At 34.1% G+C, this 23,736-nt stretch overlaps 1 protein-coding gene across 4 annotated transcripts in view; it reads right to left on the bottom strand.

Annotated features, from left to right (window-relative positions):
* Nucleotides 1-23,736, bottom strand: part of Zranb3 (zinc finger RANBP2-type containing 3) — a 223,122-nt gene that overhangs the window by 128,422 nt on the left and 70,964 nt on the right. For 3 of the 4 annotated variants that reach the window (XM_071619227.1, XM_071619228.1, XM_071619230.1), the window contains one exon: nucleotides 6,936-6,954. In XM_071619227.1, coding sequence (XP_071475328.1) covers nucleotides 6,936-6,954 — 19 coding nt within the window. Of the gene's footprint in view, nucleotides 1-6,935; nucleotides 6,955-10,057; nucleotides 10,115-23,736 lie in introns of those variants that run through there. The other variant, XM_071619229.1, reaches the window with a different exon arrangement.

Here is a 23,736-nt window from a genome sequence, read left to right as displayed (position 1 = left end):
AGCTAAAACAGAGACTTATCAAAGAAAATATACAGATGACACATGAGTATATGAAAAGATATTAGGGAATTGTAAATTAAAACAACAATAAGATACTGCTACACATTTGTGAGAATAGCTAAAAGAAAAATGACAATATCAACTGTTTTGCTGTTGTGACTAAAGAATCTGACCAGAACAACTATAGGGGAGAAAAAGTTTATTTGAGGGCTCAGGGTTTCAGAGGTCCATAGAAGGCTGGCTCCATTCTTCAGGGCTCAAGGTGAGGCTGAACATCACGGCAGAAGAGTGTGGCAGAGGGAAGTGGCTCACATCACAGTGATCAGGAAGCAGAAAAAGAAACTCCACTCTCCAGGTATAAATTTATCCCAAAGCCACCCAATTCCCAACTCCTCTAAGCCACATCCTACCACTTCAATCAGTGATTAACTCACGGATTACATTAAGGCTATACCCAGTCATTTCTCCTCTGAACCTTCTTGCATTGTCTCACAGGTGAGCTTTTGGGTGGGACACCTCACATACAAACTATAATACCAACTGCTTGTGAGGATGCAAAGCAAGAGGAATTCACATTCAGTGCTAGTGGGAACACAAAATTGTATAGCCAATATGCAAGACAGTTTTGATAGTTAACTAACAAAAGTAAACAGCCATACCACAGATTGTGAGTTGAATTTGATGCTCTGTCTCAAAAGATATGTTGAAATCCTAGCCTCTAGTACCTCAGGATATGAACTTAGTTGGAAATAAATTCACTGCAGATATAAATTAATTAATCATCATGAGGTCATAGCAGAGGAGAGTAAGCCTTAAATTCATTTGGATTAGTGTCCTAATAAAAGACTGACAGACAGACAGACACACACACACACACACACACACACACACACACACACACAATTACTTAGGTACTGACCTAAGTAATTCTGGAAATGAATAGTCTTTGTGGAGGTTGGGGGAATATGAGTGAATATGAAGTGATGTATCTGCAAGCCAAAGACTGTCAAGAATTGTTGGCCCTCACTGAAAACTAGAAGAAAGGTGTCAGATTATTCCTCAGAATTCTTAGAAGAAACCAACCCTGCTGAACAGTTATTTCAAAATTTTAGCCTCCAGAATTGTAATAGAAACAACAACAACAACAAAAACTTTTTAGGCCATCAATTTGTGGTATTTTCTTAGGGTGCTTCTAGAATACTAATATAACATATAGTACAGCAATGGTACTACTAGATATTTACCTAACTGACTGGGAAATTTGTGTCCACACAAAAAGCTCAAGTTTTTATTCATAATGGTCAAAAACTGGGAGTCATAAGATGTTGCTTCACCTTGGTGAACAGAAAAACAAATTGTGGTATATCCATGTAATGCAGTGTTAGTCAATGATAAAAAGAATAAGTTATCAAGCTACAAAAAGGCATGGAGGTCACTTTAATGAATATTACTAAATGAATAGAACCACCATGAAAAACTCTATTGTCATAAAATTAGAATCATTAATTATAATTAGGATTGATGATGCTTGAGTGACTAAATATATCAGTGGTTGCCAAGGTTCAGGTCCAATGGGAATTAAGAGAAAAACATAGGATTGTGTAGGACATTAAAACTATTCTTTATAATCATCTGATAAAGCACTGTACTCTAGTTAATAAAATTATCTCACATAAGGACACAGGTCAACCATTTAACTACCATACATGTACAATGGAACTGAAATAATTAATGGTGGCAAATAGTGGGAGTCAAGGTTCTCATTGTTTGAATGGGGAATTACAGACAAGCAAGTGGAAGAGGCAAGAAAAATCAATGTGGTAATGGATTCGAGTTGGAATATCAGTATAAACTCATACTTAACTTTATTACAGCTACAGATAGTTATGGATACAAATATTTACAAATATCTGAGTATAAATACATGAAAGTTCATATACATACATTTATCTCCTTTTCTGTCAGCTAACAGAACCTAGAAGGAAAGATGCCTCAGTAAAAATAAGCACATGCAGTGCCCGGATCCTCATTCTAGCATCATTCTTCAATAAAACAAATTAATTTTCTTGGAGAAATAACTGATTTTAGAACTGGGGTCGAATACATATGAGATGCATCTGAAGCACAGTATAATGCTAAAAGTAAAAAAATATGTTAAAACAAGCTGGGTACCTGTAATCTCAGCAATCTGGGAGGCTGAAGCAGGAGGATTCCAAATTTATGGCCAGCCTTGGCAACTGAGTGGTGACTCCCTATCTGAAAACAAAAATAAAAAAGGGTTGGGGATATAGCTCAGTGGCAGAGCACCCCTGAGTTCAATCCCTACTATTGTAAAAAATAAAATTAAAATAAAAAAGAAAAGAAAATAAGTAAAGTCTGGTACCCTGAAACTTTATATATAACAGTAAACATGCTGGGCTGAGGCAGGAAGATGAAGTTCAAAGAGCCTCAGCAATTTATAGAGACCGTGTCTCTAAATAAAATATTAAAAAAGGGAAGGGGATGGGGCTCAGTGGTTAAGCACTGCTGCATTCAATCCCCAATAGCAAAAAAATAAAATAAATAAGTAAAAAGTCACTGATAGACCTGGGTACGAGATTACTTCAGGTCAAATACCAGGTCCCAGGCTATTTTAGATGGATATTCTTGGGCAATCTACTTAATTTACTATCCCTCAGTTTTCGTATGTAAAAAGAGAACAAATAATAATAATAATAACACAAACCCACAGGTTGTGATGGGGATTAAATAATACATGTAAAGCACTAGGACAGATCATGCCATGTGAGATTTAAGTATAAACTATTTAATCAGTTATTTCACTTATTCATTCATTCAGAAAACGTGGGCTGAAATGAAGAGTTATGAATTGGAAATAGAAAGAGCAAAAAGAAGAGCATGTTAAATTCAACTAGGGCAGGAGGAAAGAAAACTAGGAACTATAGAAGACAATAAAATAAAAATTGCAATCTTAGCTTGCTTTGTCAAACACGGGTAGGCTCATATAAAAGGAAAACTAAAACTTCATGTTAAATTTAATTTCTTAGTCCTCACAACTATAAAGTTAATATTGGGAGAGTCTAAATCACCATTTCAATTTTAAAGTTTTCTGGGCAGAAAGAACCTTCCCAAGGGGTTCTTTCAGCATTTCCAGATACCTGCAGATTTCTGTCTGCAAAGAAATCTGATAAAGTTTTTCAAACTCAACTGGATGGCGCTGGAGAAGATAGTGCTAAATGAAGTTAGCCAATCCCCAAAAAACAAATGCCGAATGTTTTCTCTGATATAAGGTGACTGCCTCATAGTGGGGTAGGGAGGGGGAGCATGGGAGGAATAGACAAACTCTAGCAGAGGTGTGGGAGGGACAGGGGGTTAGCAAGGATGGTGGAATGTGATGGACATCATTATCCAAAGTACATGTATGAAGACATGAATTGATGTGAACATACTTTATATACAACCAGAGATGTGAAAAATTGTGCTCTACATGTGTAACAAGAATTGTAATGCATTCCGCTGTCATTTATTTTTTAAAAAAATTAATTTAAAAAAAAGAAAATATGTAGGTTTAGTACTTTTCCTCAGATACCAGCCAACTGAATTACCTGGTTTGTGTTAATGTGAAACTTTTTCATGTTTACATTATCTATTTGTGAATGGACATTTTAAATAATTCTCAAATGAAAAACAAGGACAGTGCTTAAAAATAATTATTAAAAAATAATGTATAGGGCTGAGCATATAACTCAGTTGGTAGAATATTTGCCTCTCGTGTACAAGGCCCTGGGTTCAATCCCCAACACCACACACACACACACACAAAAAAAAAAAACAACGTGAAGCTGGGCATGGTGGCGCACACCTATAATCCCAGCGGCTTGGGAGGCTGAGACAGGAGAATTGCAAGTTCAAAACCACCCTCAGCAAAAGTGAGACACTAAGTGAGACCCTGTCTCTAAATAAAATATAAAATAGGGCTGGGGATGTGGTTCAGCAGTCAAGTACCCTTTAGTTCAATCCCTGGTACAAAAAAAAAAAAAAAAAAAAATGTATAACATAATGCTGCAAAATCCTGACTATAGACTGTTGTCTGAATCTATTATTTATGGAATGCAAATTCATAAGTGTTTCTGTATATTCACTATACAGTCCTTGAAAGAACAATTGTGTTAAAATAAGAGAAGGGAAAAAAAGAAATAATTAAAAGAGTTTAAGCTAAGTTTAAAAAGTTCATTTTATTAAATGTTGCAGCATTGTTGCTTATCAGAAGTAGTTTTATAACTGAAACACATGATCACACAATTAAACAAATTAAATCATTTCAATTTTAAACTAATGACTATCTTATATACATCAAGAAGGTGGATTATATAGTCCTCCAAAGACTAAACATTAAAAAAAAAAGATAATAGTGGAAAGATACTAAGAGGTGGGTAACACCAGTGAAGGAAGTCATGTGTTTCTAAATCTAGGGAAGAAACATCACAGCAGACAGTTAAATTACACAATACTCCAAGTGGGTATTCAAGCATCTAAAAAAAAGTAGGTTCAATAATACAGATGTAAAATTGCTCTCCTAAGGCTCCCAGCTATTTGATGAGTCAAATACTCATCATTATCAAAATATATTTTTGAATTTAACAATCAAAAAGTGGTTGACCTTCAAATTACAGTCTGTATTTCCTTCTTTAACTTCATAACATTTTATGATAAAAGCAAAAGGAGAACAGTATAGGAAATAAAATGAAGGTCAAACTAGAGTTCATATAATTTACACATACACAAGTTCTTTCTACTTCTGCACTTTTGATTTACTTTCATCTACAGCAACTCAGTAATATTCCCAAAAAAATTGCATTTCAATTCTATCACTAATAGAGAATATTAGTGGTAAAGAATTGTGATCTTAGACTGTTAATTTCTATAGCCTGCTTTTCATACTCATGTGTAAAGGTGAGAAAGTTTTCTTAAATAATATTATTAATAGAATTTAACATCACAAACCCTGTTAAGTCCCTTAGGTGGCAAAGAATCAGTCTTTAAAATCCTAGTGAAAATCATTATGAGAAATGCAATTGTGGAACTATTAAAGGGCTCTTTTAAACTTATTAAAGTAAAAAATAAGGTTTTGAAAGATGACAAATAATTCAACATGTGAAAGATGCTATGATAAAAAGTGATGAAAAGCAATCAATATAATGAAGATATGCTGGCTAAGGATTCATCAAGAACTCTGCATGCTCAAGTATAATGTTCACTGAGGAGAAGAGGGGTTTGTTGGAGAATTATGTAAATGTTAACAGGGATTAAGGTGCTGACCAAATGTTTCTCTCAATTAATGAGAGATTCCATAGTAATCTATAAGCCTTTAATCTAAAGGCTTATTCAAATCTCTGAAAATCAAGTTAAGACCAAGGTACCAATGATGTACCAAGACCTCTAAAATTTCCTCATGACTTACTTGTGAAGATCATCAATAATGGTGTTAACTTTTATATTTTCTTTGGACATAAAACTGGCATACACGCGCGCGCGCACACACACACACACATATACACACATAGCATTGGTGCATTAAAATTATAAATAATAGTGGACTTAGTTGTTATATATTCATACGTGACATAATTTGGTCAATTTCATTCCTCAGTACCTCCCCTAAAACTGGACTATTTTGAAATTATATTCACAGACACATACATATATATCACATACATATTTGACACATAGATACTATGTAAGAGAAAATGGTTAGAGTGACTAGCTTAGAGGTTTTGAAAAATGAATTTACATTCTTTCATGAAAACATATTCAAGTACTAAAAAACAAAAGCCTTGTGAAGTCATTTTGGATTCTTAAAATTAATTAAGGAGAGCCTGTTGAAACTCCTGCTGTTCTGAAAGAGAAATTTCTGTTAATTGCTTCTAAACGTCTGTGTCTTGTTTCTCCAATTATATTGCTCAAATCCTTCATAGGCTATGATTAACTTTCTAGTAATAACATCTAGTTTAAATAGAATGAAAAATCTAAACTAAAAAGTTAGGTAATTACAAATCAGCATGAACAGAGAATCCCAACATCAACTTTTTTACATAGTATTCACAAATATTCTTGTTCATTTTCTTCCTGAAAAAGAGACTGTAGAGATGAGATATTGATGGGAGTTTATATTTAACTAAGATTAAAACACAATAATTAGAAGAATTAAAAACTAGATTCCACTTCTATTTTTTAGTTAGTTTCTTGTTCTTTCATTTCTAATGTATTTTGAAAAGTATGTTTTGTTATTTTTCTTAAAAACATCATGAAAACAGCAATACATTTCTCAAACTGGTATCAAAATTACTTTGATTTATACTATAATATTCTCAGAAAGTACTTGAGTATCATAGTTCATGTAACAAGAGCTTCAATTTCACTGAGAAAACATTAAAATGGACATATATGAGATAAGTACATGCCATTTAATTGTATAAAAGTGTTTAGTGAAAATAAAATGGATTTTAGCACTATTTAATACTCATAGGAAACAATTAACAATAACCTTTAGAACAAAATAATTAAAATTCAGGTTTTACTCAAGCAGTACTATGAAAGGAAGAGTTCAGTTTTTGAGTGGCTACATTTCAAAACACATTTGTGCATCCTAGGAAACAATATAAAATTGGGGGTGACTAATATTAACACATTTCCCAGATATATGCTTTGCAAACACACACATACACACCCAGGCACACCCTGGCACACAAACACACTAATACATACTCATTCTTTCTTCTTCTTCTACCACCCTGCATATCTTTCACCCTCATCACTCTCTCTTTCTACATAAACACATATTAATCATGGAAAACCAAAGGAGAATAGTGAATATGGAAAATAGAGTTCATTAAAAATTTGTTGTATAATTTTATAAAAGATGTGAAAATACTTACTTCATCAGCCACCATACACCTGAAAAAAAATTAAAAAAAATTAATTTCTTGTTTTTTAAATATTTTTTTAGTTGTAGATGAACATAATATCTTTATTTTATTTATTTATTTTTATGTGGTGCTGAGGAGAGAACCCAGTGCCTCCAAGTGCTAGGCAAGTGCTCTACCACCGAGCTACAACCCCAGTCCCTAATTTCTTAATTATCAAACCAATCATCTTAAAACAAACAAACATAAAATTTGTCATCTTAACCATTTTAACTGCACAGTAATGTTAATTACGTGCATCTTGCAGATCTCTACAGCTCTTTTCATCTTGCAGAACAGAAATGCTCTACTCTTTGAGACACTACCATAAAATGTTGACAAATACTTAAGGACCAGGCTAGAAAGAGATGTTTATAAATGTAGAGGAAACATGGGCCAGTTCTGATTTTATATGATTTTCCAGCTGGCAAAGGCATGTGGCTATGTGGTAGTATTACAGCTTCAGATGTGCTATGCCCATGGCCTACCCATGGAGAGTGGCACTGACCCTTCAAAATGTGACAAAATGGCAAGTGATGGTACAAATGACTTCCCACTTCATTCTTGTTAGGTGCAGGGCGGGCTGAACAAATGTTAGCTGCAGGATAGCCCACGCACCCAAACCCCCCTGTGTCTGGTCCTTTATCACCTGTTTACTTCAAAGCTGAACACTCAACCCACCCCCCCAAGGCTGAACACTTAACCCCACCCTTGTGCCAAAAAGGCAGCTTGCAGACCCAGAGGCCTCATTAGATTTGGGCTATAAAAACTCCCTCCTGCCAGGCCCCTCTCTCTCTTGCTCTGTCTCTCTCTCTTGCTCTGTCTCTCTCTCTTGCTCTCTCTTTCTTCTCTCTCTCTCTCTTTCTTTTCTCCTTTGTTGCACTGCTGCAATAAAGATCTATTGGTTGCTCTGAGTGTTGTGGTCACTTTCATTTCAATTCTTAATCTTCACCATTGGTATTTCATAGAGATTAGAAGAATGCTGTGTGAAGGTGCAAAAAAAAAAAAAAACAAAAAACAAAAAAAAAAAACAAGTGTCAGCATCTTTTGGCATAAGTTAAATATCTAATTATATGTTACGGTATACATACTAAACCTATCGACAAACTGAGTTTTAATTCCTATTATTTTGAAGAACTTTCTCTTCTTTATTCTTCCTTTTTTTCTCCCTCCTGTTAATTTTCTAGATGGGGGTCTCATTATGTTGCACAGGCTAGTCTAAAACACGTAGGCTCAAAGGGCTGGGGTTGTGGCTCAGAGGTAGAGCACTCACCTAGCATGTGCAACATCGTGGGTTCGATCTTCGGCACCACATAAAAATAAATAAATAAAAAGGGACTGTGTCAACTACAACTAAAAAATAAATATTAAAAACAAACAAACAACAACAAAAAAAAAACATGTAGGCTCAAGCAATCCTCCTGCCTCAGCCTCCCAGATAGCTGGGACTACAAGCATGTGTCACCACTTCTTACATTTGCAGAAATAACCTCCATTCCCAGCCAATCTACCTCTTTTTTGTAAAGGATGGCAAAAAGATGCTTGAAGGTAACAAAGATCTTCAATACAACACTACTCATAGAAACCATCTGAGGAGAGAAACTTGAGAAAACAAAAATAAACATACCTTGATAAAGATTCAAGATGGGAGAACATGAAAATCTGGAAAGCAATGAAGCTTGGTATGTAAGAATTTGATGAATGGTACATATTCTAAATAAGGATAATAGAAACAGAAAGGAAGACAATAAGAAAAAGTGTGCAAAATGGAAGTAAAGTAACAGAGGAGGGGAGCTAAAAACATTCTAAAGCAAAGTAACAAACACATGATTTATAGTCAGGAGACTAGATGAAAACACCTAGAGAGGAAGAGTATGGAGAGAAGAGAGGGTGGAATAGGGGAGTGGCTCAAAGAGTAAAGCATTTCTGTTCTGCAAGATGAAAGAGCTGTAGAGATTGGCTGCACAGCAAGATGCACATAATTAACATTACCATGCAGTTAAAATGGTTAAGATAGCAAATTTTATGCTTGTTTGTTTTAACCACAATAGAGAAAAAAGTATAGAGAAAAGAAAAGACATTCACACACTGAGTCCTGGAGTACTCCAATAATCAGAGATCACAAAGAGGAGAAAGATCCAGGACAAAAGACTGAGAAGAAGTGTCCAGTTAGACACCAAAACATGGCAAGTTCAAGGCCAGCATAGGCAACTTAGTAAGACCTCGTCTCAAAATAAAAATTTAAAAGTGTGGGTAGGGGAGACATAGCTTAATGGTAGAGTGCTTGCCTAGCATGTGCAAGGCCCTGGCGTCAATCTCCACTATCACAAAATAAATAAGTAAAAGGGAAAATATGGCTAATACATTTATTACTTTATAGAAAATTTATATAATATTTCATTAAAACTAAAGTCTACTTTGTAAAGGGAGGGCTGCCAATAATCACCATTATCCTTGGAAATAAAATAGCTTTTCACCCATTGAGAAATAGCAAATCGGACCCAAGTTATAGGACCCTTAACCAACAATGAAAAAGAATACTTCCTTGTTAAACACTATCCATTGTATTTGCCAAACTTGGTTTGGTGTACCTATAATTCTATAATAATTTTACAGGTAGTTCAGTTTTCCATTTGTAACAAACATAAATAATATTATTTGATCCAAAATCATTGTTAATTTTTTACACTGTAATTTATCAGCTTGGCTCTAGACACCAAAAGCAACTTTTCATTTTACTGAATTGTTTCCAAAACCTTGAGGCTCCTTATATTAATCGTCCACTTAAAATATTAATATATACTCCAGTGTTTACAACATCCAAATCTTTGGATGCACATGTTTGGTGTTTGCTATTTTTAATTCAAATTCTGATACAGAGAGAAAACTGAACAGCATTATACTTTTTGGAGAAACACTTTATATTCCAGCTAAATTTCTATTAAAAGACACATTGAAATGAACAATTTGGATCTAAAGTGAAGCTTTTCTTCAATTTTTTTACATAAAAAAAACACCTTTTCTATAATTAACACCCATATAAACAGATTATATACACAAAAATAAAACAGTAAAGCTCTTCAAAAAATACTTACAATTACACAAAAAAATTAATGAGGTGCGTAGATATAAAATAGGCACTCTTATTCTGTTTGGAATTCTAGGTATAGGATTAAAGGCATCATATCTGAAAACAGTCATCTACTTAATCAATTGCCATGTACGCTTCAGCATCAGTAAACTATTACTGCAAAGAGAAGACAAGCCTTTGAGATACTCATGTTGAATTTTTCCATTAGTAAAAATCAATTCCCATTCTTTAATACAGTATATTTGACCAAAGCTACCTTAATTAATGTTGGCTGAATAACTTCTACCTACTTCCCTAAAAGATCAAGCAATAAAGACCATGAATCCAGAGGACCAAACCACAGTATTTTTTGCAACCACAATAATTTCTTAAAAATTTACCCTATAACTATAAAAAGTCAAAATGATGAATTTATTTTTTAGTTCTAATTTCATTAAGTTTTTTACTTGGTGATACATTCAAAAGCACATTATTCGAGAAACAGAAAAATGTACAAAATGGAAAGTCTCTCCAATCTCTATTCCTTAAGGATGACTCAGATACTGCCCTCTGTAAGGCTAATTACCAATTTCTTGTGATTCTTTCTAGAAATATTCTCTATAAGTACAATTTATTATGTGTTCATAAAGAACCTGCTGATTTATACCTTTCCGAATCTAGTTTAAAATCCAAATATAAACACAAGTGTCCTAAAATCATGGAAACTAAGAAAAGAAAAAAATTAGGTCAAAAATATGAAAAGAATTCTTGTTTTCCACTAATTTGGGAAATGACAAGTGCCTTTGTATATAGTGAGGAAACCTTGGCTGCAGCCCATATCTAGCTTGGCCTCTTTGTAATGTCCAAAATAGAACCATCACTTCCTAGAAAATCTTGAGTGGAACTTCCACATGCAACTGAGTCTCCTCCTAGCTCTCATATCTGCCTTTTTCCCCAGTACCTCTCATTTTCCCAACCTTTTGGGTCCTCAATCCTTTGTCATTTTCACTTCTTATCTTCCCCAAATTCCTGAGGTTATCACACATTCCCATATTTTTAAGTATACTCATACACAAGTCTTAAATGTACATTAGGCTATTAGCATATGCTCCAGATATACCTAAAAACCTGCTTTGGGGCATTTTCCCCCTGGATATTCATTCTGAAGTTATTATTACAGTCAATTTCATGTTTATACTTAAAATTAAAGCTGAATAAACCCTAGATTTAAAAAAAAAATCTAAAGAAATTATTTAAACAATGGATTTGAATCTGTAATTCTTACTCTTTGGTCATAAATTTTCATATTGAAAACTAAAAAACTATAGAATTTACTTTGATTGCATACCAAATCAGTCTATAGCACTTCTGTAAGAGTTTAAAGCATTGCTCTTAATTACAAACAGATAATTATAAATGTCCTACATATTCATACACAGTTTCTTAATCTCATCCATTTTATGAAAAAACCTAAACCAAGTAAATCAAGCTGTGATCATGGAAGAGTACCATAAAACCTTTATTGCCATTAGAATGGTGATAATCAGTTCTATTCAATATGAACCAAATAACTGTTCACTCTTGGAAGAAATAATCACAACAGATACGAGTGAGTAGCAGAGGATGGTAGCTTCAAATTTAGGTATTATAAATGAAGGAATAGTGGGTGACTTTAAAAACTGCTTTTACAATATGAATCTCATTACTATATATAATTATAATGAACCAGAAACAAATGAACAAACAAACCCAAACCATGGTTTTCCATTAGGAGGCAGAGCAAGAACAAAATGACTCTTATCACAAAAGGGAATTACTATTATCACATAATTCGTAACAAGAGTGGGATGGTTCCAGGACTGAGTAATTCAGTGGCCTACTCATGTCACCTTTCTCCTTTGCCATTCTTAACAGCTTCAGACATTTATTCTTACCCACCAGTGTCAGAAACACATAGAAGGTAAGTATACCCAAAGACTTCTAGAGTCTGTTAACGGGGGCAGGAGAAAGGCTTTAGCTGAAAAACTTACATCTGTTTCAACGTTATAACCTAGAAAAACAAGTCAAAATGTGTTTTGTTTGTTTTAGCTCTTTTCACCCATTAGGAAACATCAGACATGTACAGGAAAGACATAAAAGGCTAAAATAATTACAAGTTAAATAAGAGATGCAAGGTACTACAAATAAATTCTTTCTATATGCCAAAAATCTAATGAATTTTAAAAAAGAACTGCTTTTTCTGTTCATGAGTTTTAAAAAATTAAACCAGTCTCTAATGCTTGATAATATCTTGAAAATATTATGCTTCATTAGTCTGACTCCATTAGCACAAAATTGCCCTATAACTTTTACTAATAAAGAACAAAACAGGAAATAATCTCTGCATTCTACTTGATGGTTGAGGTGGGGGAAGGTGTATTTCTGCTATTTTGAGACAATTATTGCTTTCAGGATGCATAATAATTCCCACTGAGCCATTTTTTTCACATGTTAATTTTCACACAATTATCTATTCTTGTTTATAGAAATACAAGTTTAAAAAAAGTTGATTATTCCTATAACAATTAGTGGAGAATATTTAGGGCTTAATTAGATGAAATATTAATTAGAATATTTTGGAGTTCGAAACAAAAATATAATTTATATAAAAAAGCAATAAAGAAGTAAGTTAGATCTGCTTTATCTATAGTGATTTTATAAGCAGTAAAAATAATTTACCATATTAAATTCACTTTATTAATAAAGACATGGACATAACAATACTTAAATGTTGAAAGATAAATGAGGGAATAAGTTGAGTTGTTTTAGTACAAACTGAGAGCCTCTCTCATAATATTATAGGATACTAATCTTTCTTTGGTTTACTAATTAGGCTTGTTAGTATAGTTTCATAATTTACTGAATATTAAGAAAAACTGAGCATTTCTCTTAGTCTCTATCTTGTGGAGATGTGGAAATCAATTAGGGCAAGTACATATCAAAATGTGTTTTTCGATTTCAATAGCTACCAAGTATATATTATTTACTTATTCATTCACCAAACATACTTTTGAGCATCAATCATAGTACTAAGCCCTGAGAAAGAAATGAACATATAAACAAATAAGTATATGAACTGTTATTGATATTACTATCGAAGTTTGTTCTAAGGCAGAAGGGAGTAGTCACTTCTATTCAGACACATAATAAAAATTACACTGAGAAAGACATATATGAAACATTAAAATATTGGTTGAATTCAAGATTAAACCACCATACTAGGGCAGGTCCTCATCTCTTGGTCATCATCAAACTCTTTTATTTCCTTTTTTAAAAATTTGTTTATTTACTCTAATTTGTTATACATGACAGCAGAATTCATTTCAATTCATTGTACACAGATACAGCACAATTTTTCATGTCTCTGATTGTTTACAAAGTAGAGTCAAACCATTTGTGTCTTTATATATATACTTAGGGTAATGATGTTCATCTCATTTTACCATCTTTCCTAACAACATGCCTGCTCCCTTCCCCTCCTTCCCCTTTGCCCTATCTAATGTTCATCAAACTCTTTTCAAATGAAAAATATTCTCCAAAAATTCCATTTTTTAATTTATCATGTTAAATGTACAACTCAAGCTAGGTACAAATTCCTTAAACTTACAGCTTTTAAAAAATGAGAACATATTTTAAAAATTGCATATGATGAACAAATCACAAGATACAGTTCAATTTTATAATATGAAGTTAATATGATGATGTTATTTTGCAGAAAATAAATGGATGCTGAGTTTAACAACAAAAGAAATAACCTAATGTCAATTTAATATTTAAGTATTATCCATGCCTGCATTTACTTTTTAAACGATGGGAAACTGAGTTCAGCTGTACATAATAATGAATAAAAGAGACAGAACTATTTACATCCCTCCCCACAGTAGATATAGAGGTAAGACAGTCCATGGCTAGAGCAGCAAACAAGGATGTGAGGCACATACCTTTGTAACCTTGTCCTTTCCTGCCTGGTACATTATAAGATAGCTATTACTGTTAAAGATTTGGCAGCACTATTTGATGTGGGGAAAAGGAAAAGGACAAAAGAACATGGGCCAACAGAGTCAACCCTATCTTAACAAGCTTTCCCAGAGTCACTGCTTTGGGACTTCTCCTAAGGCCTCCTGAGCCACACATATCATGCAATCACCCCCTCACTGAAAGGGAGACTAGAAAAGAAGAGTTTCAGCTGGTCAAATAGACTACCCCACAGGGTGTTTTAGTGAGGGAAAAGGGAACAAAGGAATATGGAAAAGTAATAATAAATTCTGCCTCAACTTTCAAAGCCAATTTTAAGCACTATGGCCAACTCTATCACATAAAGATCAAGTCAGCTCTTGGGTATTATGGAAATTTAGATCAAATAGATATCAAACTATGTAATCAAGAAGAGAAAAATTCTGCTGGGCATGGTGGCACACACCTGTAATCCCAGGGGCTTGGGAGGCTGAGGCAGAAGGATCTCGAGTTCAAAGCCACCGTCAACAAAAGTGAAGCACTAAGCAACTCAGTGAGACCCTGTCTCTAAAGAAAATACAAAAACAGAGCTGAGGATATGGCTCAGTGAATCCAGTGGCCCTGAGTTCAATCCTTGGTATCCACCCGCTGCGGAAAAAAAAAAAAAAGAAGAGAAAAATTCTTTTTTTTTTTTTTTTTTTTAAATTTTTTATTGTTGGCTGTTCAAAACATTACATAGTTCTTGATATATCATATTTCACAATTTGATTCAAGTGGGTTATGAGCTCCCATTTTTACCCCATATACAGATTGCAGAATCACATCAGTTACACATCCATTGATTTACATATTGCCATACTAGTGTCTGTTGTATTCTGCTGCCTTTCCTATCCTCTACTATCCCCCCTCCCCTCCCCTCCCCTCCCCTCTTCTCTCTCTGCCCCCTCTACTGACATTCGTTTGTCCCCCTTGTATTATTTTTCCTCTTCCCCTCACTTCCTCTTGTATGTACTTTTGTATAACTCTGAGGGTCTCCTTCCATTTCCATGCATTTTCCCTTCTCTCTCCCTTTCCCTCCCACCTCTCATCCCTGTTTAATGTTAATCTTCTTCTCATGCTCTTCGACCCTACTCTGTTCTTAGTTACTCTCCTTATATCAAAGAAGACATTTGGCATTTGTTTTTTAGGGATTGGCTAGCTTCACTTAGCATAATCTGCTCTAATGCCATCCATTTCCCTGTAAATTCTATGATTTTGTCATTTTTTAATGCAGAGTAATACTCCATTGTGTATAAATGCCACATTTTTTTTATCCATTCGTCTATTGAAGGGCATCTAGGTTGGTTCCACAGTCTTGCTATTGTGAATTGTGCTGCTGTGAACATCGATGTAGCAGTGTCCCTGTAGCATGCTCTTTTTAGGTCTTTAGGGAATAGAACAAGAAGGGGAATAGCTGGGTCAAATGGTGGCTCCATTCCCAGCTTTCCACGAAATCTCCACACTGCTTTCCAAATTGGCTGCACCAATTTGCAGTCCCACCAGCAATGTACAAGTGTACCCTTTTCCCCACATCCTCGCCAGCACTTGTTGTTGTTTGACTTCATAATGGCTGCCAATCTTACTGGAGTGAGATGGTATCTTAGGGTGGTTTTGATTTGCATTTCTCTGACTGCTAGAGATGGTGAGCATTTTTTCATGTACTTGTTGATTGATTGTATGTCCTCTTCTGAGAAGTGTCTGTTCAGGTCCTTGGCCCATTTTTACAATATCTTTAAAACAACAGTTCAAAAACTACTACCTATGGATCTAGGGATGTAACTCTTAGTGGCAGAGCACATGCTCAGCATGACCAATGCCCTGGATTTGATCCCAGCATCCCCTACCCCTTGGAGCAGGGGGCCTGGAACTGTGCTTAGGTCAAATCCAGCTAATTATTTCTGTAAATAAAGGTTTAACTGAAATACAATTCTGTTCATCATTTACATATTGGCAATGACTGCTTTTGTGGTAGAATGACAGAACTGAGTAGTTGTGATACAGACTGTATGACCTATAAGACCTAACATTTATTATCAGAAAATCTTTTTCAACTCTGCCCTTTAATATATCAATAACCATTTCTTAAAAATTAATGATATGAAGAAATTTCTGTTACAATACTTAAAGGTTATGATTGTGGTTGAATAAATAAAAACTTTCTATTAAAATTAGATGAAGAACTAAAATGAGGTTTTTATGAGAACAGTGAACATATTCAGCCCACACCAATAGGATGTAATTTAATAGGAGTAAGTTCAAATTACCATGCTTGAGTATAAAAACTGAACTAGTAGAAGGTTGGAATTGAAGAAAATAGAATATAACCATTGAAAAATAAATCAGATCCCATAGAAGAAAGTGATTCGAGATCACAGATATCACCAGTTAGAGAAAAAGTAGTCTCAAACTGATAGAATCTTGTATTACGCTTTCCCTAGCCAAGTAGTGAAATAGTTTTTATTTTTTAAAACATGTTATCACCATTCTTTAAAAATAGCACTCAAATTATAACTCAATTGTAAATGAATAAGAAAAAAAATAATAAATGTAATATTTCATTATAATATTTGCAATTATCTTACAATTTAGGTACCTAAAGAAAAATGTGCCATCCTCATTAAAAAGATCATATACCATGATTAAGTTGATTTCATTCCAGACATGCAAGAACAGTTCAACATACAAGTCAATAAATATAATACATCACATATACAGAATCAAGAAAAAAAATCACATGATCATCTCAATAATTAAAAAAAAAAGACTTTGACAAAATTCAAGGTCCTTTCATGAAAAAAGTGATAAAGAAATATCATATCTCAATATAATAAAGGGTATATATGAAAACCCATAGCCAACATTATACTGAATGGGCGAAAATTGAAAGCATTTCCTATAAAATCAGGAAGAAGAGAAAAATGTAGACTCTCACCCTTCTTATTAACATCATCTTTGAAATTTTAGTGAGAAAAATTAGGCAAAAGACGGACGAAAAGGGATACAAATAAGAAAAGAAGAAATCAAATTCTCCCTGTTTACATATGATCCCATACTTAGAAGACTCTAAAGACATTACCAGAAGACTTGTATATTAAATAAATTTAGCAAAGTAGTGGAATACAAAGTAAACAAACAAGAATCAATATCTTTTCTATATACCAACAACAAACTCACTAAGAAAGAAATCAGGAAAACAATTCTATTCATAATAGCTTAAAAAAAAATAAAATACCTAGGAATAAACCTACCTAACCAAGGCAGTGAAAGTCTTTTTAATGAAAATTATAAAACACTAAAGAAAATACTAAAAAATGGAAAGGACTAAAATGACCATGTTACCAAAAATGACCTACAGATTTAACAAAATCACGATCAAAATACCAATACAGTCTTTGCAGAGCTAAAAAAAAAATAATAATCCTAAAATTCATATGGAAGCACAAAAGACCTTGAATAGCCAAACAATCTTGAGCAAAAAGAGCAATGCTGGAGATATCCTGATACTCAATTTCAAAATATACTATAAGGGCTTGGGGCTGTGGCTCAGATGTAGAGCGCTTGTCTCACACGCATGAAGCCCTGGGTTCAATCCTCAGCACCATATAAAAACAAATAAATAAAAATAAAGGTACTGTGTCCAACTACAACTAAAAAATATATTTAGAAAAAACAAAATATACTAGAGTTATAGTAATTTAAAAAAACATGATACTAGCATGAAAACTGACATGTAGACTAATGGATTAGAATAGAGGACACAGAGACAATGCCACACAGCTACAGCCATCTGCTGAGAGCCATTGCCAAGTAGGAATGATGTATCGCAATTTCTTTGTCAGCCTACTCCATGTTGCTTAGAGGAAGGACTCTCCATGGTGGACCCAGGTTATTTGCAGTGACTTTGCATGAAAGGTGACCTTGCTCAAGGACCAGGGCGGATCCAGGTTTAGGGTGGATCAGGGTTTAGGGCGGATCGGGATTTAGTGGGGTTCCAGGTTTAAGGTGATTCCTGCTAGGAATAGGGCATATCCTGCTGCCTCAGGTGCCTTGAGTTCTCGCGGGATTCAGAGAGTATTTGGGATTCAGAGCCCGGTGGAGAGTGTGGATTTTGCCCAGAACGTGTTTGTAGAGTGCCGGTGTGAGTTCGGGAATAAAGAATTGCTGTTTGAATCTACAAGGCTGTGAGTGGCTCATGATTTTGTGCCCAGCCAGACTGCGGCAGCCATCTGATTTTTGACAAAAGTGCCAAAAACACACCTTGGAGAAAAGACAGCCTCTTTAACAAATGGTGCTGGGAAAGGTGGATGTACATAAGGGTTGAAACTAGATCTCTATCTCTTGCCCTGTACAAAAATCAACATGAAATGGATCAAAGATCTATATATAAGATCTTCTAGATGAAACCTCTAGAAGAAAACACAGGGGAAACAAATTAAGATACAAGCACAGGCAAGGACTTTCTAAACAACTCAGGAAGTAATAGCAAGAATCAACAAATGGAAAAGCATCAAATTAAAAACAGCAAAGGAAACAACTGAATGACATGATAGGTTCTGGTGGGGTGGGGGGAATCTTCCAACAGAAGTTTAACATCCAGAATATATAAAAAATTTTAAAAACTTAACACCAAAAAGACAACCCAATCAATGGGCACATGAACTGAACAGACACTTTTCAAAAGAAGAAGTACAAATGGTCAACAATTACATGAAAAAATGTTCAATGTCATTAGCTATCAAGAAATGCAAATCAAAACTATACTGAGATTTCATCTCACCCCAGTCAGAATGGTTATGATCAAGAATAAAAAAACAATAATGATTACATAGGGGGTGAAAAAAAATATACACTGTTGATGGGAATGTAAATTAGTATAGTCACTAGGGAAATGAGTATGGAGATTCCTCAAAAAACTAAAAATAGAACAACCACATGATTCAACTATACCATTATTCAGTATATATCCAAAGGAATTAAAGTTAGCATATCATAAAGATATATGCATAGCCATGTTTGTGGTGGCACAATTCATAACAGCTAAGATATAGAATCAACTGTAGGTAACAACAACACATGAACAGATAAATACACACACACACACACACATACACACACACACACACAAAATACAGCATTATTTAGCCATAAAGAAGAATGAAATGATGTCAATTTAAGGAAAATGGAGGAATCTGGAGATCATCATGTTAACAAGGCTCAAAAAGACAAGTATCAAATGTTTCTCATATGTGGAATACAATAAAGAAAAAAGGACAACACAAAATTAGAAGGCAGACTATTAGAGATGAAGAAAGGATCAGGGGAAGGGGCTAAAGGAGGGAAAGAAGAGGTAATGGGGAAGTGGATATAATCTAAGTATGTTATATGGATGTATGAATATTCTATAATGAAACCCATTAGTCTGTATACTGAATGGGCGAAAATTGAAAAGGACAACACAAAATTAATATAATTAGTCTGTATAGTTAAAATGCATTAACAAAGAGAAAGTCCACTAAACCTGTATATGTCCTTCTTTGAAGAATACAAATTGCATGCCTATAAAAAGTCAATGCAAGAATTGAGGTGTGATAGTCAATCAACTCTAATTCATATGCACACTCCTTCATTCCTTTCTAGGTATAGCATAGTAAATAAATATTACTCTAAACCTGGAGTTTATGATCTTATTTCCTACAAGAGTTCAGATATTTAAAACCTGTGAATTTTAATTGACAGCGCACTTAATATGTCACTTGTTGAAATATGTTTTAAAAACTAATTTTGTGGTTGTAACTTAAAACTACTATATTTCTGATCTACATGCATATATGTTTATAAATTAATACACCTCTAGAAGGATACATAAGAATATGGCTTTTAGGTCAATACTACACTTTTTTTCATTATAAGAATGTTGGGTTAAACACTAATCAGTGCCGAGAAAATCTTGCAGAGAGATAAAACAAATGGAATAGAATAGGAGAGACAGAGGCAAACCACATAAATAGAGTTACCTCATACTAGAAAAAGATGCCATAAATATACATTAGAGAAAACGTAGCCTCTTCAACAAAGTACTGGGAAAACTAGAAATCCATATGTAGTAAAATGAATTTTAACCCCTATCTCTCACCCTGCACAAAATTCAACTCAGAGTATATCAATGATGTAGGCATTAGATCAGAGACCCTGTGCTTACCAGAAGAACATGTAAGCCCAACTCTCCATGCTATTGACTTAGGAATCTACTTTCTCAACAAGACTCCTGAAGTCCAAGAAGTAAAATTAAGAATAAACAAATGGGATGAAATCAAACTAAAAAGCTTCTTCTCAGCAAAAGAAATAATCAATTACGTGAAGAGAGAGCCTACAGAATGGGAAAAAATCTTTGTCACCTGCATCTCTGATACAGCATTAATCTCCAGGATATACTTAGCCCCAAAAATAAAAAATTTAAAAAAAAAAACCCTCAACTAATAAATGGGCAAAAAAACTGAATGGCACTTAACAGAAGAAGAAATATGAATGGTCAACAAATATATGAAAAATGCTCAATTCACATTAGCTAAGCTATCAAGCCAACCTAAGTGCCCTTCAACAGATGAATGATAAAGAAAGTGTGGTATATATACACAATGGAAAATTACTCAGCCTTGAAGAAGAATGAAATTATGGCATTTGCAGGTAAATATCTGGAGCTGGAGACTTTCACACTAAGTGAAATAAGCCATTCCTCCCAAAACAAAGGCTGAATGAATGCTCTCTGATATGTGGTTGCTAACACACAATAAGGATGTATGTGGCAAAGAAGAATAGAAGTTCATTGGATTAGACAAACAGAAGGAAGGGAAAGGAGGTGGGATGGCAATAGGAAAGATGGATATGCTTTCCTATGTTCATATATGAATATACTATAGTGGCACCCCCTTTCTCCACAAAAGAGTCTTAACTGGGCTTCTCCAGAAATCTTCACCAAGGCTGATTTTAGGACTGTCAGCAAAAGAGTCTCTAAAGAGTTCAGTGTAGATAAACTTCCAATTTTCGTGTTGCCCTGTTTTACTTGGCCACTGGCGGGGAAGAAATCAGCACTTCAGGTGCTGCACAGCCCCTTACTAGTTTTTCACAAATATGTATCTAGTATAGTAGTTTGTAGAAATGTGTAAACAGGCCTCTGGCCTTAAGCTAGAGCTTCACAGAGATGTCTACATTTCTAAGATAAGAGAAGTTACCAATTGGGCTCCATTGTAACAGCTGGCAGGGGGAGGAAAGAAAGGAGAAAAGAAGCTTTCCCCTTCTCCTGTGTTCTTGATGGATTAACTTGCCCAGAACAGTGAAAGAAAAAAATTGCTTTTATGTGGACTTCTGTAGACTGTAAATTTTAGAGTCCCTCCCCTTACATGCTTACATTCTGAAACTACCTGAATTCAGGGTACAGAGGATTGATAGATTATAGCAAAAGCTGTGCCCTCTGAGCCTGGCTGCAGCCAAATAAAACTGTTTACAGTTATGTTTGGTGCCTTGTCTCCTCTGCCCCTGCAAAAATGTGATCAGTGAAATGCCACATCATATACAACAACAAAAATGGGATCCTAATTGGAATAAGTTATACTCTGCGTATGTATAATATGTAAAAATACACTCTCCTCATGTATATCTAAAAACAACAACAACAACAAAAAAGCTTTCCAAAAGAATGTGGTAATGAGGGAAATACAGAGTGGGACCTGAACACTTCCCTTACCTCCAAATCTTAGAAGAATGGCCTTGGTTATAAAATAAAGGAAAGTACTCTTAAAACACCTGAAGAAATTTACCTGTGCAGCAGGCATGCAAACTATCATATATATATTTCTACAAAGTATAGGCATAGTGCTGTCCTGCACTGTATCCCAGCCCACAGTTGCCAAATTAGTAAGTAATAAATAGTCTAAAACTTCTCTGTTGAGTCCGCCAAGTTTTGTCCTTTGGGATCAGTAAACAGTTTAGTTGGGGCATTTGCAATCCTGAGGTTGAACAAAGAATAATCTAAACATTAGTATTTTTTTATAAAGCTATAATAATCTAAACAACAGTGTTTGCATAAGAATATATAAGCAGCAATAGAGCATAATACACTTGAAAAATAAATCCAGTTATATAGGATCAAATGATTTTTGACAAAGGTGCCAAAGTAACTGGAGAGATGGACAGTTTTTTTAAACTTTTTAACAAATAGTAATAGAATAATTGGACTTCCATATGGAAAAATAAAACAAAATCCTGAACCCATGCCTTATATCACGTACAAAAGTTAAGTAGAAATGTATCACAGAGCAAAACTATAAAACTTGTAGAAGAAAACAGGAAAAATATCTTATGACCTTTGGAAACAAAACCTATGAAAAACTGATAAATGTATCTTTTAGAGACATTTTAAGGCAAGCCACAGACGTGGAGAAAATATAAAGGACTATATAAACAACTTCTATACTCAACAATAATAACACAATTTTTTTTTAAATAAGCAAAAGATTTGAGCAGATGTTTCCTCAACAAAAATGTGCAAATAGCCAGAAAGCACAAAAAAATGTAGTCAATATTATTAGTCATCTAAAAATTCCATGTTAAAACTACAATGAGATACCATTACAAACCTAACAGAAGCTCTAAAATTAAAAGAACTTAAAATGCTAAATGGTGGCCGGAATACAGTGACTAGAATTCTTAAGCATTTGCTCTTGGAAATGAAAAACATATACCTAATTTAAAAATTTACACAGTAGTCTCTTATTTATGTCATAAATTTATCAGATGTCTTCATAATCCCATTCAATATTTACCTAAGAGAACTAAAAATATGTTCACAGACCTCCATGAGACTGTTTTCAATAGTTTTAATCATAATCATCAAAAACTTAAACAATCCATCTGTCCATCAACTAATAAATGGACATACAATTGTGGTATATCCACATAAACCTACTGAGTGTCAAAAGGTAATGACATATTGCAACAACACAGATCAATCATAACATTGGGAAAGCCAAACAAAAATGTTTTATACTTTATGATTTTAATTATAGGGCAGTCTGGAAAAGGAAAACTGAAGAGACAGAAATCATACCCATGACTGTATGGTGTACAAGGTAAGAAGAGTAGATGGAAGAGGAGGGGATAGTGATTGGAGGAGGCAACTCTGTCTTTCATAGATTTGAGCAATATTTATTTCTGGATCTGGATGCTGGTTATACAGGAGTGTTCCCCTGTGAAAAATTCACAGAGCACTTTCTATACATGATATACTTTAATAAAAATTTACTTTAAAAAATCAGAAGAGATTTCCTAAAAGGAGGTTTAAGTTCATATTATTTGTTGCACATAAAATAACCACATCCTAACTTAGTGATTTCATATATTTTGATACTTATAAAGAATATCTTAATATTATAAAATATAAGAGAATGTCATTAATTTTGTGTCAAGTTGACTGGGCTAAGGGATATCCAGAAAACTGGTAAAACATTCTGGGTGTGTCTGTGAAGGGATGTCAGAAGAGATTAGCATTTGAATCAGAAAGAACGTGAGAAGAAGATCAACATTAAAGGGGGGGAGGGAAAGCGAGAGAGAAGGGAAATTGCATGGTAAAGGAAGGAGACCCTCATTGTTATACAAAATTACATATAAGAGAAAGTG

This window comes from Marmota flaviventris, chromosome 11 (genome assembly GCF_047511675.1).
Source record: "Marmota flaviventris isolate mMarFla1 chromosome 11, mMarFla1.hap1, whole genome shotgun sequence".
In the NCBI taxonomy this organism is placed as follows: Eukaryota; Metazoa; Chordata; class Mammalia; order Rodentia; family Sciuridae; genus Marmota; species Marmota flaviventris.
Note: the sequence above shows the minus strand (reverse complement) of the source record. Positions and strands in the feature narration are given on the sequence as shown.